Here is a 19933-nt window from a genome sequence, read left to right as displayed (position 1 = left end):
CAGGACTTAACTTTTTTAACTTCAGACAATTCTGCAACTATAATTTTTTTTTGTTAGTTTTTCTGCTGTTTTTGTAATAAAAAACATTGTTATTGGTTTCATAATGTATGAAATTATAATGCAGTTTATGTTTAATATGTAAAGGCATGCAAATTTCGCGAAAAGATTTCAAGACTAGATGAGAATTAAAAAAATATAGCACCGTCTGTGTTTCGTGATTGGGCGAGTTTCTCCCAGGTACATGTCGATTGCAACAACACCAATCACAGTGATTCAGTGCGGAAGTAAACGCGTCCTGAGTGGCTCTGCCAAACAAGGCAACGACTTCTCTCGCAGACGGCCGCCAATCACGAGGGAGAAACCACGGGTGCGGGTAATACCTTGTTGCAGTCTAATTAAGTGTTCATATCTTTTCGCGAAAAATGACTGCCCCTATTAATTTATAGTAACGTAAATAAAGTTCAAGGTTGTGTGTCTAAGGAAAACTGGTTTTCGATGTAGGTCAGTGACTGGTTCTCAGAAGCTGGGAAACAAAAGGCATTCGAAGGTTCAAAGACAGACAAACACAAACCTCCCCCCCCCCCCCCCCCCCATTATCATACATTTTCGCTTATCCATCGTCCTATAATGCCCTGACTTTTCCTAGTTTTACAGTAAAGGCTTCCCTGACTTTCCTTGGACAATTTTAATCTTCCAAGACTTTTCCTCGACTACCAGTAGCGTATCCAGAGGGGGGGGGGGGGGGCCTAAGGGGCTCAAGCCCCCTCCCAAAAGCACCTGGGTCCACTATTGTTTTAGTGTTTGCCTTGATAAAGCCTAGCCTCAGATGGGTCAAGCCCCTCCCAAACCAAAATCCTAGATCCGCCACTGCCGACTACCCAGAATGTGAACACGGCAAGGAAGGTGCCGCTACCTTGTTGTTCATGATGGCGCGCAGGCACATGATGCACACGTGTATGTCGTCCTTGGCCTCGCCCATCTTCAGCTTGGCCACGTGCCTCGTGCGCCTCCTCACCCCGGGGCTGTCCATCATGTCCAGCGCCGGTCGCAGGTAGCCGTTGTTCCCGGGACTCCCTGCGGGCCCCGCGCCATCCCCCCGGCATACAGTCTCCACAGCTCTCTCTCTCAGCTTTGAATATATATATACTGTATATAAGTCGCAAGTGGATAGGATTTATTGTACGTTTTTCAGAAGCGTATGATGAGCAGCTTGGGAACTTCACCACTGCAGTGCGCTGCCGTAACGCCCTGTATCGTCTTAGGTTGTTATTTACACGTTAGAGCGCAGCACTGTCGCCCGCTGTCATTCCCCGCACCCCCCATCCATCATTCACTGCAGCTCAAGGTCGTTCAACGGGAGGGGGAAGGGGTGTTTGAAGAGTTCGACACTTGTCCGCTAGGGACCACCACAAGTCAATGCCCTAGAGATGGTGGCGATTGCGGCGGTGAATTAACCAACTACCTCAAAACCGTATTAGAAATTTTAACCTGGGCTGGCGAATTCTATACAGTATATATATTCAAAGCTCTCAGTTAGTCATCGGGGATGTACCAAGCGTGTTTAATGGTCATAAAAACAAATAATCACAACTTTGAAAGTACCCGATAAAATTAAAATGACACCATTTAATTCGCACGATAGTGCTGCTACCTGTGGGATATTTTGGCGCAGCAAATGAATCTCTGATTCCCAAACGCCCGCAAGAATGCAACAGGGATTTGGGTTCGGACACGTTCTGGAATACTGTCTGCGAGTCAGGATACGGTTGTATCCCGACAAGGTAGAGCTTATTCGCTACCTTACCTGAATGTCTTGGAATAGCACCCTGAGACACACACTATTCTATCGCATAATCATCTAGAACGATCGTCAAATGTCATGAAAGCTGGATGATGCTGCCACTGATTACAATAATTCTTGCCAAGTACTTGTTAATTTTGAAACCTAATGGCATGAACGCGAATGCTACCTAGTCGATATCAAGAGAATATCACAAAAATTAGATGATGTTGCAATCATTTTAATATTCTTGAAAAGTACTTGCAACTACTTTAACAGATAAATCATATCAGCTTGTGATTAACTTAATGACTTTCCCTCGCGTGTTTCACCACTGTCCCTGCCTCGCTTGGTGGCTTCATTGGCATCGGTCACTCAGGGCCCACAGAGGAGATTTATGCAGAGACGACCGACTTGAGAGACATTCGGAGACGACCGACTTGAGACATTCGGAGACGACCGACTTGAGACATTCGGAGACGACCGACTTGAGACACATTCTGAGACGACCGACTTGAGACACATTCTGAGACGACCGACTTGAGAGACATTCTGAGACGACCGACTTGAGAGACATTCGGAGACGACCGACTTGAGAGACATTCGGAGACGACCGACTTGAGAGACATTCGGAGACGACCGACTTGAGAGACATTCGGAGACGACCGACTTGAGAGACATTCGGAGACGACCGACTTGAGAGACATTCGGAGACGACCGACTTGAGACATTCGGAGACGACCGACTTGAGAGACATTCGGAGACGACCGACTTGAGAGACATTCGGAGACGACCGACTTGAGAGACATTCGGAGACGACCGACTTGAGAGACATTCGGAGACAACCGACTTGAGAGACATTCGGAGACAACCGACTTGAGAGACATTCGGAGACAACCGACTTGAGAGACATTCGGAGACAACCGACTTGAGAGACATTCGGAGACAACCGACTTGAGAGACATTCGGAGACAACCGACTTGAGACACATTCGGAGACAACCGACTTGAGAGACATTCGGAGACAACCGACTTGAGAGACATTCGGAGACAACCGACTTGAGAGACATTCGGAGACAACCGACTTGAGAGACATTCGGAGACAACCGACTTGAGACATTCGGAGACAACCGACTTGAGACATTCGGAGACAACCGACTTGAGAGACATTCGGAGACAACCGACTTGAGAGACATTCGGAGACAACCGACTTGAGAGACATTCGGAGACAACCGACTTGAGACATTCGGAGACAACCGACTTGAGAGACATTCGGAGACGACCGACTTGAGAGACATTCGGAGACAACCAACTCGAGACAAGCACTGACCTGCCGGCGCACTGCCGGGCAGACGCTCCTCCGAGCTGGTGCGCGACTCCGATATCCTCTGCTCGTGCCTCATCATGATCAGGCGGAAGTTCAAGTACTCTATGAGGTGGTCCAGTCCTTGGTTCTTCTCGTCCAGGAACTCCCGCACCCACCTGAAATTCATTCTCATCTATATATTCCTGGTTTGTATTTCATTTTTTTTTGGTGTCACGTACAACCAAGCGAAAGAAAAGGTTGCCCAATGGGAGGTTTCATGATGTAAACAGCATATTGGTAGTTTTAGAGGCGGAACGAGGGAGGTTACCAAGGAAGGGTAGGGAGCTCCAAGAATTAGTCAAACATACTACACAAATATACAGTAAACTCCCTATTATCCGCGGGCGGATTATCAGCGCATGTTACGAAAAAATACAGCACATGTGTAAATCTGTATTTTATTACAAGTGAGCAAATTTGAACTCTCCTGACGAGTGTATTGCGTGCAGTATACAGAGAAACGCCACAGGCCTTCTCGGAACTCACGCAGTAGGCTGGCATGCGTTGCTATTTTTGTCTCTGTCGCGCTTTGTTTCTAGGGTCGTGTGGTTGAACACTTTTATGTTTACATTACTGAAATGTATCGTATGTTAATTATTCAGTAAAATACTAAAATTTTAGCATAATTTAAAAATTTTTTTACTGTTAATTGTAACTTTTACTGTACATAAATTTTTAGATTTTTAAGTTGAAATAAATGTTTCCTTTTTTGTTTCCAATTTTCGGCTCTTTTGCGGATTATCCGCGATTTTCACTATCCGCGGTGGCCCTGCCACTTAATTTCGCGGATAATCGGTAGTGTACTGTATACACTAAAATAATAATCAGTAACTAATTTTTTTGCAAAAAAAAATGAAAGGGGAGTTATCCTAGAGTTTTTTAAGATCTGATTTATAAAGGCTATGTGGTGAGCCCCTGGTGACAAGAAGACATTTTTTTTAATACCTGAATGTAATTACAATAGACACATTAAAAAAACTAGGTCAACAATGTTGAAAGAGTTTGATAGATTCTAACCAACATTAAAAAAAAAAATAATCAATTCTAAAAGAGCCACAAATGAAACAAAATGAGAACATGACATATGAGTACACAAAATCCATTTACATATACATAAAGTTCTTTGAAGAACCTTTGGGTATGATGAAATATACAACCTATGGTATATTTAGGTTTTCAAATATCTTGAACTGTGAACTGTTATATGGAATGCATGTTTAATACAACATACTCTATGTGGTTTGTGCGTAGTGAAATCTCCAAATCCCTCAGTACTTGAGTTGATGTTGCATCTCCAACCATCTTCCTTTTCTGGAAACACACCAGGCAAATACATTGAGGAACTGAAGAACTATCAAAATATATACTAATGACTCAACACACCATTACAACCTCCAACAAATATGCAGCACTTAATAAAATAAATTTAAAGATGTAATAGTTACAATGTATTAAATATTATATTATTAAGTCAAAATTATATCAACATAAAAATTAATGGCAATCACTATGTTAACACCTGCTGTATAAAAATATTATTTTTTTCTTTTCAAAAGTTTTAAATAAACTAAAAAAGTTGTACAAATAGTTTGTATAGACCTACACTTTCATTAAGAATGCATTACTCATACCAATACATAAAGTATTCAGATATTAAACTTTCTAAAAAGGTCATTACTATATCTAAATTAATCCAAAATATATTAATTTATTGAGTAAAATAACTTTTATTTAACAATTTTTTTGACATAAAATTCAATTTAATTCTTAGACTAATATTTTATGCACTGGTTTATAAATAAAACAGGTTCTACCCTACACGTAACAGAAGTACAAAAAGTACGTATCATGTCTTTAAACACAGTTAATTTGCATGCATGTGCTGAATTTTTATCAATGCTTTCGCATGTGAGATACAATTAGTTGCTAAGGAATTCAGAAGATGTGAAGATAGCTAAGGGCTTATTACACACAAGACGTGCTTACATAAATATAGTCACAGGAGCACTTGCGCAAACCCATTTTTTATGGGAAGGGGTGGGGGAAATTGTTAATTAAGTCCATTAACCAATTCCATAAAGAACCTTCCCCTCAGCTAACCAATGCTAAATCCATAAGCAAAGGCACATTCACTACTTACAAAAAAAAAAGCGAAACTTTAAAAGGTGTGAAGAAATTACTAAATAAAATGAGAGGTGGTTAAAATTCACCAAAATTTATATGTACATCTTGGATGTTTATGGATTACTATAGAATCTAAGAATAGTGGAAAATTAACAACACCAGCACATCAATACACAGGCACCTTTAAAAATTTACTATATACAACTGCATTATTAAACATGTATTAGTGAAAGCTATACTTTGTGAACAAAACAGTTAAGGGGAAAAAACTACAGAAGCCACTACCAGGAAAACTAACAACCAGAAAGTCAATGATTAGAAATACTGTACTTTTTTTTTTGCCTTAACAAGATATTAAAATTATCTTCCACGAGACACAATATTTATTTGCTAAAGCACTTTTACGGCCACATTATGCAATCTCCTTTAGCCAGAAAACCATGACTAACAAAGCCACGGCAAACAAGCATCACTGGAATAGGAACGTTGCAAGTTGGCTTAAATATATCCCTCTAACAGATTTTAAACTTAATCTTGTTTCTATCAGAACAGTAGTACAGACGTAAAGAGATTCATGATATCCAATCAATAATGCTAATTTGGTATTAAGTTAGAAGGAAAATCAAATCAACCAAAATAAAAATATATTAATCTTTACTTTAAAATAAAAATACACTAGGAATTTTTAAACATGTAAACATATACAAAAACAATTATAACCAACAACCTGTTCACTCCAAAGTAAACTAAGTTTACAGTCCCTCACTGAATAGTAAAACCACTTGTATCACAGCATACTTACTTAAAAAAAAAGTCAAACATAAAACTTATAATGTATATACAGCAATATTTTATAGGTACAGCATAGGTAGCTTAAAAGTAGCAGACAAATCCAGACTGAGCATTAATTATGTGAACATGAAACAAGATAAAGTACCGCTTAATATTAAGAGTACGTACATGCTGAGTTTGTGTAAAAAAAAAATTTTACCTAGACAAAGATCAGTAACAATTTTATGACGAAGAGTTGTGTTGCAAGTTAAATGTATATCCAAAATATGGCTACTTCAAATATATGAACTACACCAAAAGCCAAGGGCCAACTGGATGCCTAGTGGTTCACTGCTTGCACGGTGATAACAGAGCTTTCCAAGAGCAGGATTGGCTGCCATTTAAAAAGACATGGTTACAAAAACCACAGACAGGTCGAACACTCACAATTCATTCATTTGTAACCACAACTTTTCGTTACAAAAATTTCTGATATTGTCACTCAATTGTGTACTACTACAGATCTAATCCTTGATAACAGCTCAAGATTTATTAGTGAATATTGGACAGTGAAAATGTCAAACCAAACATTTTATTTGGGCACTATGAGGTGACCAACAAGGTCTACTATCAATAATATAATTTTTAAACAATTCACATATAAAGTAAAGATTGTCGTACACTAAGGAGTTCTGGAAACCTGTGTGGATCCCTATTTGTTTTGGTAAAAATAGTGATAAATCATGCATGTCAAAATAAATTACTAATAAAAACTTTTTGATCTGCATTTGGTTCTTCTAGAGGCCAAAAAAAGTATTTCCAAACACTTAACTATAACACATTTTACTTGACAAGATTTTAAACCTCAAGTGTGAAGTTCGGGAAAAAACCATTCACAAAACATGCCACGTCTGGATGTTAACACACAATATTGTAATATATAAAATACAAAGCACAGACGACCGTAAATTGTGCCTATTCTAAAAGCACCTGACTCGACAAACACCCAGACAGAACACACACAAATACAGGCCAGATATGCGAAAACTGAAAAAAGTGTTGGGGCGACAGAGCAAAGGCACACTGAACGAACGAGGAACGGGAGTGCGAACGGGAGTGCTGGTGTACTAACACTCACCTGGAAGGACCGAAAGCAGATAGTATCAATCATTTTGAGAGCAGCCTACAACAAATGCAATATTATTAATCTTAAACTGGTAAAGGTATATCAGCTGTGTTGCACACCTTTCACTTCACATAAATACCTCAACATTACAACTGCCAAGATTACTTACATTACTCACTACATGCATATCAAAGTATTGCATTAAATGAAAAAAAAATAATTAATTAGTTTGATATGATTACATATGTACAAAATAAAAAATTATGTAAAAACAAATAAGAACAAGCTATACCAAATTGCCCTATGAATAAAATTTGAAAAATTATTTCATTCACACTAACGAGCAAATAAGGCTGGCTCAAAGTATGTAGAACATGCTGTAAGTACCGCAGTACTCTGTGGATCGCAATTAGCATAGATTACAGGAAGAAAAAAGCTACAAAATGAAAGTCTACGAAAATATAAATCACATGTCACACCAATGGCTCACATGATCTGGTCTTGAATTAGAGATAACCTGTTGTGAAAAATATAATAAGCACTAGTTTTTGGATGCTAAAGAGACATATAAAAGTTTCATATGAATCATGTTATGCCACTGCAAAACTATATATTTTTTCTCACTAAACATACAATCAAAAACTATTATTAAGATTTTCTTTTTTTCTTCCTCCAGCAAAATAAATCACCATGCTATGAGTGTTGACGTTAATATTCATGTAACATTTAACTCTCCAAGATATAGTGTTAAAGCATGTAAAATATTTTCTTCTCTTAAAATCTACAAGAGTAAAACATGTTTATTGACGTAGTACAACTTAAAATACAATGACACTTGATAAATAAAAGGAGGGGTAGGAAACAGGCAAAACCTAATTTTTGACTTTAGCCAAAAATATATATTTTAAACCATCTCTAAAAATATTATTTTTATAAATTTTATTCCAATATTTGCAACAGTTCTTATTGCATTCTTTTCACCACTAAGTATGTTTAGAAGTTTTACTTTTCATTTATAAGCTGCAATGTTGCAATACTGTAATGTACACAATGGATTTAGTGCGTATAATAGAATTTACCCAATAGTAAAATGGTTACTAGGGTTTTTGGAACAACTTTTTACTGTTAATAGAATTTACAGGTAGTTAAAAACCAAACACAAATCATATGTCAACAGTACCACTGACATTTTTTTTGTTACAAATATTGGTTATAGGGGCAGGAAAAGAACGTTGTTGAAAATTCTGTCACTAGATATATTTTTGATTCGTGTTTCCACAAATTTCAGTCCAGTGAACTTAGACACAAAAACATTTAATTCACCTGAGAATTCTCATACAAAACCTACCTTATAATAAGCATTAATACCAGCACAATCTAAGTATGAATAGAATACACTGATAATAAAAAAGAGTTATGTAACTATCAATTTTAAAATGGTTAAACATAATTTAATCTCAAACATAAATGCAGTACAATATTAACCAATCTTTATCCTGCAAGGTCAAAAACATTTAAATTAACCAAATATAAATATTTCTCATTTACATACTTGGATATTAAACCACAAAGTTTGCTTACTGAGATTTTAGGTTTTACAATCATCATATGGACCAACCCTATTTTAAATATGCTGCTGCCATATTAATTAATCTCATTTTACTGGGATTGTCTGTCCTCTACTGATGCAGTAGCTTCAGTATAGTTCAGCCTCATACAGATACAGAGAAAACATGGCCACGTAATCTCGTTCCCAGCTAATCCAGTCGATCTAGTATATAAGAGAACAAACTGAAAATTACGTTCAGTAAAATCCGGAATATGCTTATTGTGCAGTGAGCTCTCATGCGAGTTTTGACATCGGAGAGAAGCACACTTTGAAGTGTGCTCAAACTCGTCACGTGTGTTTGGTGGGTATCATACAGATCTCAAAATTTCCTACACCTAGCAAATGCCTGGTATTTTGGAATTTATATATAAATAAACCATGACTGGCCTGAGGAGCAAGAATGTTGTAAAATTTAAATGGTCTTCATAATGGTAGTCAGGGTTAGAGATAAGATACTATCTCAGTTTTGGCAGTTTTTAAGACTTAACATTTTTTATGAACGGTTATACTGAAATTTTGGCTTTGTTAATACATAGTAGATAATATAATGGAAAGGCAGATTTTAATGAGAACTGGTTGCTAAAAATATATTTAGTTTTAAATTTATTTTGGAGAATTTTTAAAACTGTAAATAGAAACTATTTTATAAGCAAATTTGCAATATTACACGATAAACCATTGTTATGGCCCAAAAACATTTGAAACAAAATTGGTGTCTGACCGTTCTACTGTTAAGGCAACTCGAGTCCATGATGGTCCAACTAGACATTTGATTAAAAAACTTAATTTTTTTTTAACATCTCGAAAATTTCAATTTAATAAACAAGCACAACACAAACTTTATTTTACCATCAGAAACGTATTTTATTCACTTGTGAGCAGACCACACTCCCAGCAAAACACTATCTGATCTGCATCCACCACTGCAAACAATGTGCTGCATTAAAAATGCTTTCCAACACCTCCCTCCCACAAACTGTGCAATGAAAAGGAAACGTAAGCATTCAAAAACACAGCTATTGTTATTTCAATAAAAATTTCATATGCAAGGTAACACTGGTGCCTCCAACTGTTTTGCACGGCATCAGGGGCGCAACAACTAAATTTCCAATATACCTTTTTATAAAGAATCATCGATCCCCCCTATTGAAGCGGGGGGTCCGGGGATCCTCCCCCGGGAAAATTTGTATTTCAAGGTGGAAAATGGTGCTATTTAAGCAGTTTTATTATCTAAAAATTGATTACACTGCACTTTCTTTGCCCACGTTTGCCCCCACTTCAAGGTTTCAAAGGAGGGGCAAATTACCCTTGCCCCCCCCCCCCCCCTGTTGTTGCGCCCCTGCACCGCATACTGTAACTATAACAAAGAGTATTAAATTCGACCACAGTTTATGTTACTATACGTTTTTACAGGGCCTGAGGACAAATAATTTTTTCAGTGCACCCTCTGTATTATCTAATGTACAACTTTAAAAACCCCACAATTAAAAAAATAACCAAAAGACTATAACGTTACCATGACCTAGTGGTAAAAAATGTGATCTGTGCTTATTGCATAACTTGTAAGGTTTCCTATAAATTCTAAATATAATTGTGATTTTCATCTCCCCTAAAGCCCGGGTCCCAAGGATTTTGCCGCCACCCCTTCCCCCGACCTACGTCAAGGGGTGGCCTCAAGTCCATACACATTCCAAGGATTGTGTACACTGTAGAGCTTCGATAGAACAGTCCACTTAAGCCGGCCCTAACCAATGTGAAGCATTTATAGAGTCTTTACTGCATACGGTAATCAGTATAAATCAGTAAATAATGTTGTATAGGAATATGTAAATAAGATATTTTATTTCATTAATCATAGTAAATTCTTACTACCCAAAACAATAACTACCTTAATTTCATGTATTTCAAGCTGATATTAGACTGTTGAATGTAAAAATAAAAAAAAAATTAAAGAACACACTGTTGTGATGTCTTTGGGGTTATAGCATGTCTCATTCTTAGCAGTGTGCATTTTAATGAGCATTTAATTTCTCTTTCCAATAAACAATATCTATTATAGTCTAAGATCCAAACTAGAAGTCCTTCACCCATCTGTTACCTGTTTCAGTGTACTCTGTTGCAATGTATACCCAAAGAGAACAAAAAATTTGAATGCGGATTCTGGAAATACATATTATTATTGTAATCAAAAGAAAATCATCTGGTAGTATTCAATTTCTACTTTTAAGGAAACAGAACTGAAAGATGTCACCTTGGTTTCCATTTTTGTCAAAAATTTTTTTATATCTTTTAATAATAAAATTTTTGGCTGTGTTAGACTATAGAACATAATTAATGGAATGCCTTGTGACCAACCGCTCAAGATAGTATTCCTCCTGTGAAATAATAATTGTGGGTTTATAATTATTTTTTTAAATATGTTTAGGCTACAATAATTGTAGCCAATTATTGTAGTAATACTATCAAAAGACACTATTTCATAGTCTGAGAAAAATGAAAAATAATTGTAAAATTGAAAATATGCTAAAGCTTGTAATTATGGATACTATACAAAATAAAGAAGTTTTAACGTTAACAAGTCGGGTAGTATCAACCTGGCAACAGTGGGTACTGCACTCTAAGCACGAGGCTCTCTGCCTTGGCCTTCCTTACTTAGTTTCCTCAGAGGCCGTGCCCCCCTCGAGTCCTCGAAACCCCAGTGAGTCAAGGTCGGCGGGAGAATCCTCCAAGGCCGCCGACGCAAGGTTGTCGGGCAGTTCCCACGGACTGGCGTCATTAGCGGGAGGTCTTCCTGAACCGAGTTCCCACCGTGTGAACTTCAAGCCGGCCACGCCACACGTTCGTTTACAGACCGCTGCCAGAGTTCTGCAACTTTGCCGCGCTTGGTTCAGAGTCTCCGACAACCACCTTCTCTTTCTTTTTACCCTTTCGGACCACGGCACCGCTGCAATATGCGGCAGACTACCTTTATGTTCAAGTCATTTCTTTACGCATTCAAACATATTTTATCATTAACATAAACTAATAAATTGTACTGATCGTACGTACAAGGATTACCTCGAAAAAAAAATATTTTGGGGTAGGCTGTGTCGGAACACGTCCGCAATTTTTTTAAACTCGAATACATCGTGTAAATGAGAAGTGAGAGAGAGAAAAAAAAAAGACAATAGTTCCAATCAACTGCATATTCTTACTACGTCGGACGGCGAACAGAGGGGCAGATTAACACAACAGTTAAATTGAGTTTCAGGTGAACTCCCAGACGGCAGCGAACAGGATTGGACCTGCACGAACATGTCCTGGCTTGTCGCGGTACAGGCTCTCCCAACTACGCCCTCAGTTGAGGAGACTTGTCAGCCACACCTACACGCGGACATCGTGCTTCTGATGTGTGTTTCAGTCGTTAATGTTTGAATACTTCAAATATTCTGTCATGGATTCTTCAAGTTTAGGTATGGAGGGTTAATATCAATATTTTACCAAAACTGTATTACATGAGAGGTATATTCAGGTATAACCTCGACAATCAGTGACCCGATTAACCGGGCATTCGGTTAACCGGGTTCTCAATTAAAAATTAAAACTTTTTTTTCGTGTCCGGGGGAGGGGGGGGGGGAGACCTAGAAGTGCAATTCATTAGGGAAGGGACAAGAAAGGAGTAAAACTAAAAAACTACGTATTAAAAGTAAAAAAGGAAGGGCAAATTAACGGACTTGTGTAAATTACTTACGAAATTCTGCTGTATTATTTATAACATAAATACATTTGAATTCAATTATCCGTGCTGACCTTCCTCCCCATTATCGGTGTTAATCAAGGTTCTACCTGTACATACAAGCAGCGTAAAAGATTTATGTTATGGTAAAACAATACAGGGTATTTTTTAATGTTCCGATTGAGTCCAAGTTTAGATTTTTGGTTTACTTAAAGTTATTGTACGTTATAAATAGTATTAACTGCTTAAGTTTCCTGTTACGTTTCCACTACTTGCTTTGTTAAAAGATTTTCTAGAATAACGAAACACTAAATCGAAATAACATGATCATTAATTTTTTTTGTTCGGAGAACGATGAAATTAAAGGGAAAAAAATAATAATTTCTTAACGGCAGAATTGAAGGAACGAACAAAATGTGATGAAAATCATTTTAGTGACATGAAAAAAAATTGTCTTATTTTAGGTTACAATATAAATCTCGTTGGATGACGGCATAAAGAATAATAAATAAAGAATAAATAAAATAATTTCAAGTAAATATTAAGGATGGTTTCGCATGTTCCAATATATTTTGTACTCGGCAATCAAAAAGCTGCAAGTTCGAGGAACAGGCAAGGACATTGTTGCACAGACTAAAGCAAGAAATAAGAACTTGGAGAAAGTTGTGGCTTGAGTGTGGAAAAACCTAAACCCAGGATTCAGCAATACGAGTGACGGAAACAAGGCAAGACACTTCTTTAAAAGCGCAGAAGTGTATGTGGATACAACAAAACTAAACAAGGAAATGATTACCAAAATACATATAATAGTAATATAAAGTGAACACAAAATTGCTGCAGAAAAATTTCGAGTGTTCACCCATGATACAGTAAGATACTTTGTTATAAATGCCAATAGTACAATATGCCGCTTAAATGCCATAAATACGTTATTCACGGGCCTGAAATTAGGCCTATATCATCTGCGTTGTTGCCAAAATAAAAATTTACAGAGGAAGAGCAAGAAGTTGGTAAAGACTACTTCAAGAAGTACAGGATAAAAAAGACACAACTTTCCACAAGAAACAGTATATTGAAACCTTCATATCAAAAATGCCATGCGAATGGCTGAAGTGGATGATGATGTAAATGACGATGTGGATGATGGCGATAGTATGACAGTGCTGGTGATATATTTTGAAATTCTGAAAAATTCGAATTTCTTACATTTTTGTTCTGTCCATATTTTTTTTTAACTTGATGTAATAATTAGGTTAGTAAAGAAAAAAACTTAAAATAATAATTGTATTGATTTTTCTATAGACTGCTAAATGATAATAAATATGTAACGTACGATGCTAGTCGAAGTTATATTGCCCCCATGGACATCCGCAATCTTAGCTTTCTCCCTCCCCTGCAGAGTATGGTCTATTCAGCACCGGGGAATGGCACCTTTTTGGAATCATCACAAGCTTTCTTAGTGCTCACCTACGTTTATACACGGATCTCCTATGCACAATTTCATGCTTCCTGGCCCACTGGTTTAAGCTGTGCGTTGCCAGTCAGTCAGTCAGTCAGTCAGTCAGTCAGTCAGTGTTAGGTTTTATTAAGCCTTAAAAAAATGTTCTACGCCTAGGCCTCACCACCAGCTGCCGTGGTCAATGTCAACAAAAACATTTATTTTGCGACTGCAAGCAGGATGGAGGTCGTTGCATCAACGCACTTCCATGCACTAGTAAACACAGCCGAGTCCTTGAATGAAAGAGGAAGTTTTTTTACGGCTGTATTCCCTCTCACCAACAACAAACCAAGAATGACTCTGCATTTCCTAACGAAAACTAGCTCTCTGGTCATTCATCACTTGGTGCGAGCTGGCTCTTTGGGGGAAAAAAATCCGACACGCGCTAATAGCTGCAGGAATAGGAAATACAACAGTTAATTAATTAAAGACGCCTTGGTTACGAGATAAACGTGATTATGTATACGACATTCTCACTGAAGTACTTTTGGCCTGGCCGGGCGCACGAGCTGTAAGGGCGACAATGTCTCTCGCAAAACGCACCTCTTCGCCTCTAACGCGCCAGGCACCGAACTGGCGTGCGGTCTTCGCATAGATGACGCGCCTCTCTGGGACAACTGATGAAGGAATATTAAAACATTAAGGCTCCATGCACTTCCAAATAAGTACCATTTAAAATACTGTGTGTAAAATGTTTCAAACCTAAAAACGTTTGTGAAAACACCCGTTTTAGCCTTTTTCTACATGACGAGAGCCAAAGTTCACAAAGCCAAAGGTAAACTTTATATTATTAACTGTTTAATGGGTTTTAACAAGACAGCTAGTATTTTAATAAAGTTTATTGTTATCGAAAATCAGACGTAAAGCCGGGGTTTAGTATTTATTTCAAGTCTTTTTAGATTTTATCGGAGGCGTTTCATTGTATAGTTTAAAATTTCGGTTTGAAAATGGCATTATTCAACAGTCGACGTAGCTGCTCCAGCAAAGAATCCTAGCGGCGAGTGCGGCAACTACATGTGATTCGCGTCAAGAAATATAGTTGAAAACACGATTTGCGTATATTTATCACGCTCGGCATTATTTTAAAGGTTAAATTTCGTGTCCGAGTTTCGTATTATTAAGTGTATTTGCAACACGAGAACACACGAATTCGCTCGTTCGCGAGGTCACATGTTACACATCTCTGACAAGTACTGACAGACTCGCTCACACTTTTTTTTTAATCGATATGTTTGAGAAAAAAAAATTTAAATTCGAATTCAACATTAAATTGTAAAAAAAAAATAACTGTGCGTAACCCAATTCAGAGATTTCACAAATAAATTTAATGAAAAATAACCTATAAAATTACAAGAATACCAGCTGCACCATCTTTCGAAAACAAAATCCTTACCCGCATTTCAGTAACGCCAAGCCAGCGACACGATGGAAATAGAAAATATTTTTTATAATCTGCAAGTCGGTCGCGTTCGTCATTTTTGTCGCGCTGACGTATTAGTGATCGGTTAGAAATCTGCGCCGTCGCGCAACCGTGATTCCAGGATTCACAATTAGGAAAATAACAGCAAAACAGAACATGGGTCATGTGCACAAGATTTGACCGCCATGTTTTCGAATCTCTTGATTCACAACTACGCATAGTCCGACCACGTGCATAGGAGAAAGGTCATGCGCACACGACGAAAATTAATAGCATTTTAGTTCCGTTACGAACGCTATATGGCGCTTAAAGGGCACCATTTTGGCGGGAGTTTACATAAAATATCTATCATATGGTGGCAAAATTTTTTCGAGATATTCATTCTTCTTTTAACAAAAAATTATTGTAATTACCAGGAATGTGACTTATTATTAAAGTACATAAAAATACTTAAACGATGGTTTTAAATCTACCAGAAATATTATTCAATAAAAATTTCGAATAACTACTACCCTTATATTACTTAGGAGGCAAAAAATATTGTTTACAGGTAGCTGGTTTGCTGTCACAAGAGACTCACAATTTAAACCCTTATATTTATTAAAATTTATATATTAAATTTATCGCACAATTTCATCGACTAAAATTAATGCATAAAATTCAATTGTGAACTAATATTGCACAGGGTGTGAGCAGAGCCGCTTGCTTTGATTGCTATGCCCTCGCTATTTTTTTTGTGTGAATGCAGCTTAAGATCCTACACTCATAACGTACACAGCGCTCTAATATGTCGTCGTCAGTAGATGTCTGAATAGCCAGCCTACCGACGCAACTCCGTGGATTCATTCCTTTATGCACGAACGCAATACAATCCACGGAATGTTCCGATACCCTAAGCACGCACGAACAGCCTGAAAAAAAAAAAAAAAAAAAAAGACATGCAACGCACCGATAATGACGTGATGCAGCATGGAAGCAAGATATGCTTTATTTTTACCCTGGTACACAATTGCAATCAACATCCTGGTGAGTCACCTGAAAGTGTGTTCATGATTGGAGCCAACGATGCCCAGCTAGGAGAGAAGTAGGCGAATAAGGCAGTGCCAATTAACAAGGATAAAAATGTTCTCAGTAAGAAATCAACTAACGGTCTCTTTGAATTCTACCCTGAGAACAGACGCGCGACATTTCCGGGACTCTAAAATCATCTATATTAACTAGATAATGCCCGGCATGCGTTGCAATGCCTCAATCAACTTTTAATTTATTAATAATGTAATTTTTTAAACGTATACTAAGCATCTCTCTTTATCTCTCTAATTCTCTATATCTCTCTCTATCTTTCTATTTATATCTCTATCTCTCTATATATCTTTCTACATATATATCTCTATATATCTTTCTAGCGGACCCGACAGACATTGTCCTGCCCAAATGTACCTACTTTTTGTGAGATATGGATATGGCGGTAAGTATTTCTACGCTGGACATTATGTATCTTCTCATTATACATACCCCTCCTCTTGGGCACGCCACTGCCGTTACCAAAAACCTTTCCCATGGTTACGCAGAAGGCAACAACAATGCAAAAGCCCGTTGCCATGGAGGCTAATTAGTTTTTTTGCTTTTAAAGCGTGATTTTTTTAGTTTTTTCTTAACTCAGAATCGAGATAAAATATCCAATTGTGAATCTAAACCATCCTCGAATCCCCGTGAACTCACACAAAAAATTTCATCAAAATCGGTCCAGCCGTCTAGGAGGAGTTCAGTGACATACACACGCACATAAGAAATATATATATATACTAGATAATGCCCGGCATGCGTTGCAATGCCTCAATCAATTTTTTTTTGTAATTTTTTAAACGTATACTAAGCATCTCTCTTTATCTCTCTAATTCTCTATCTCTCTATGTATATCTCTATAACTCTCTCTATCTTTCTATTTATATCTCTATCTCTCTATATATCTTTCTAGCGGACCCGACAGACATTGTCTTGCCCAAATGTACTTTTTGTGAGATATGGATATGGCGGTAAGAATTTCTACGCTGGACATTTTGTATCTTCTCATTATACATACCCCTCCTCTTGGGCACGCCACTGCCGTTACCAAAAACCTTTCCCATGGTTACGCAGAAGGCAACAACAATGCAAAAGCCCGTTGCCATGGAGGCTAATTATCAACAATGCTTAGTTTTTTTGCTTTTAAAGCGTGTATTTTTAGTTTTTCTTAACTCAGAATCGAGATAAAATATCCAATTGTGAATCTAAACCATCCTCGAATCCCCGTTAACTCACACACAAAATTTCATCAAAATCGCGTACAAACAGACAGACAGAAAAAGTACTGTTTTATTATAGTAAGATAGATAGATAGATTATTCTTACATGTTCGCATCCATGCAGTATAGGCCTATGAAAAATCAGCATGCATAGCCCCACACCTATAACTATACGTATCTGCTGCCCACGACTTTTTCCGCATGGAATTTTGTATTATCTTGCACCATTTAGAAATTTAAACATTATAACATAACAGTTGATACAGTTGTAGTAGTTTTCTTATGTTCACAAATGATAATTTTTCTCACCTCTATTTCAGTCTATGCAATAAAAATATGTTACTACCTAAATTTTGAGTAAATATGTTTCTACTTTCAAATGTAATGACGGGAAGACACTTCATAAAATGTCTTTGTAAACCACATTTACTGTTTTTTCCGTCTCGAGCTAGAATGTAAAGATTGTCTGCATTACTGACCCGCGAGCAAGCTACATACATTTCAGAGAGAGAGAGAGAGTGAGAGAAAGACACCTATTGAATGTCTATCTAACTAATTTTTTTATGAGAGCATATTTTCATTAAATAAATCATGAAATCATTCAACGATAAAAGCTGTTTATTTAATTAAGCGGACGGGTTCGCTCCAAGGAGAAAATTGACGTGGCAAGACCTCGTGGACATAGAGAAATGACACACACTCACTATTTGTGTGGCTATGAAACATGATTTTTTTCTGCAATTTAAATTGTAATATACAAAAAGGGTATTGAAAATTGAAACAAATATGGCGACACTATAAACTGTCAGGATCTTTATTTTTTTCTTACTCTCTACTTAGTTCCTTACAATAGCAAAACTTAATGGCTTCTAATAATGCGTTGCAATTTTTGCTTTTAAAGCGTGTTTTTTTAGTTTTTATTAACTCAGAATCGAGATAAAATATCCAATTGTGAATCTAAACCATCCTCACTATTTGTGTGGCTATGAAACATGATTTTTTTTCTGCAATTTAAATTGTAATATACAAAAAGGGTATTGAAAATTGAAACAAATATGGCGACGCTATAAACTGTCAGGATCTTTATTTTTTTCTTACTCTCTACTTAGTTCCTTACAATAGCAAAACTTAATGGCTTCTAATAATGCGTTGCAATTTTTGCTTTTAAAGCGTGTTTTTTTTTAGTTTTTCTTAACTCAGAATCGAGATAAAATATCCAATTGTGAATCTAAACCATCCTCGAATCCCCGTGAACTCACACACAAAATTTCATCAAAATCGGTCCAGCCGTCTAGGAGGAGTTCAGTGACATACACACGCACACAAGAAATATATATATATAAAGATATAAAGATAAAGATCACCGCAAAAAAATATTCAATCTAAGCAGCATTGCATAGTTTCACATATTCAAACTAGAGAACATTCGGATAGGTAGTGAAATGTTTTATGGAGTCACATTGACAAAATATTTAGCAAGTATTTAAGACAATAAAACAGAATTTGTGATTTATTAACTACAGTGCGTTCCAGCGAATCAGAACACTGTTTTTTTTTTATCTCTCGAAGGGTTTTCTTTCCGTCAATAAGAAAGTTTACGTATAGAATGACTCGCCTAGCCTAGTGTGTTGTAGTTCAATCATGTTCAGACCGGCTGCAATGAGGAACGCACCACAACGTCGAAATACCACAACGCCGAACGTACAATAACGCCGAATACCATAACACCGAATGCCAAATTGACCACAACGCCGACACGCTAGAAAATTGCTGTGTACCACAACGCCGAATTACCACAACGCCGAAATACACTAACGCCGAAAAATGTCATTGCAGGACTGCCACAAAGGTTAGGTTAGGTTAGGTTAGGTTAGACTAGGTTAGGTTAGACTAGGTTAGGTTAGACTAGGTTAGGTTAGACTAGGTTAGGTTAGACTAGGTTAGGTTAGGTTAGACTAGGTTAGGTTAGACTAGGTTAGGTTATATTACGCTAGGTTAGGTAAGGTTAGGTAAGGTTAGGTAAGGTTAGGTTTGATTGTGGTATTTCGGCGTTAAGGTACATTTAAGAAACACAAATTCATTCAGTTGTTATTTCGGCATTGTGGTAATTCGGCGTTGTGGTACACATCAGTTTTCTAGCTGTCGGCGTTGTGGTCAATTTTCACATTCGGCGTTATTGAACGTTCGGCGTTGTGGTATTTCGGCGTTGTGGTAACGACCCGCTGCAATGCAACCACGGC

General features: G+C 37.3%; 1 protein-coding gene across 2 annotated transcripts in view; it reads right to left on the bottom strand.

Moving 5' to 3' along the window:
• The window catches only part of LOC134536958 (formin-like protein), a 123766-nt gene that overhangs the window by 16611 nt on the left and 87222 nt on the right, over nt 1–19933 (bottom strand). The window contains exons 4-7 of one of the 2 annotated variants that reach the window (XM_063377071.1): nt 7179–7223; nt 4377–4456; nt 3110–3261; nt 914–1074 (exon numbers count right to left, since the gene is read on the bottom strand). In XM_063377071.1, coding sequence (XP_063233141.1) covers nt 914–1074; nt 3110–3261; nt 4377–4456; nt 7179–7223 — 438 coding nt within the window. The remainder of the gene's footprint in view (nt 1–913; nt 1075–3109; nt 3262–4376; nt 4457–7178; nt 7224–19933) is intronic. The other variant, XM_063377070.1, reaches the window with a different exon arrangement.

The sequence above is a fragment of the Bacillus rossius genome, chromosome 11 (assembly GCF_032445375.1).
Source record: "Bacillus rossius redtenbacheri isolate Brsri chromosome 11, Brsri_v3, whole genome shotgun sequence".
Lineage (NCBI taxonomy): Eukaryota > Metazoa > Arthropoda > Insecta > Phasmatodea > Bacillidae > Bacillus > Bacillus rossius.
This window is presented reverse-complemented; position numbering and strand designations above follow the sequence as displayed.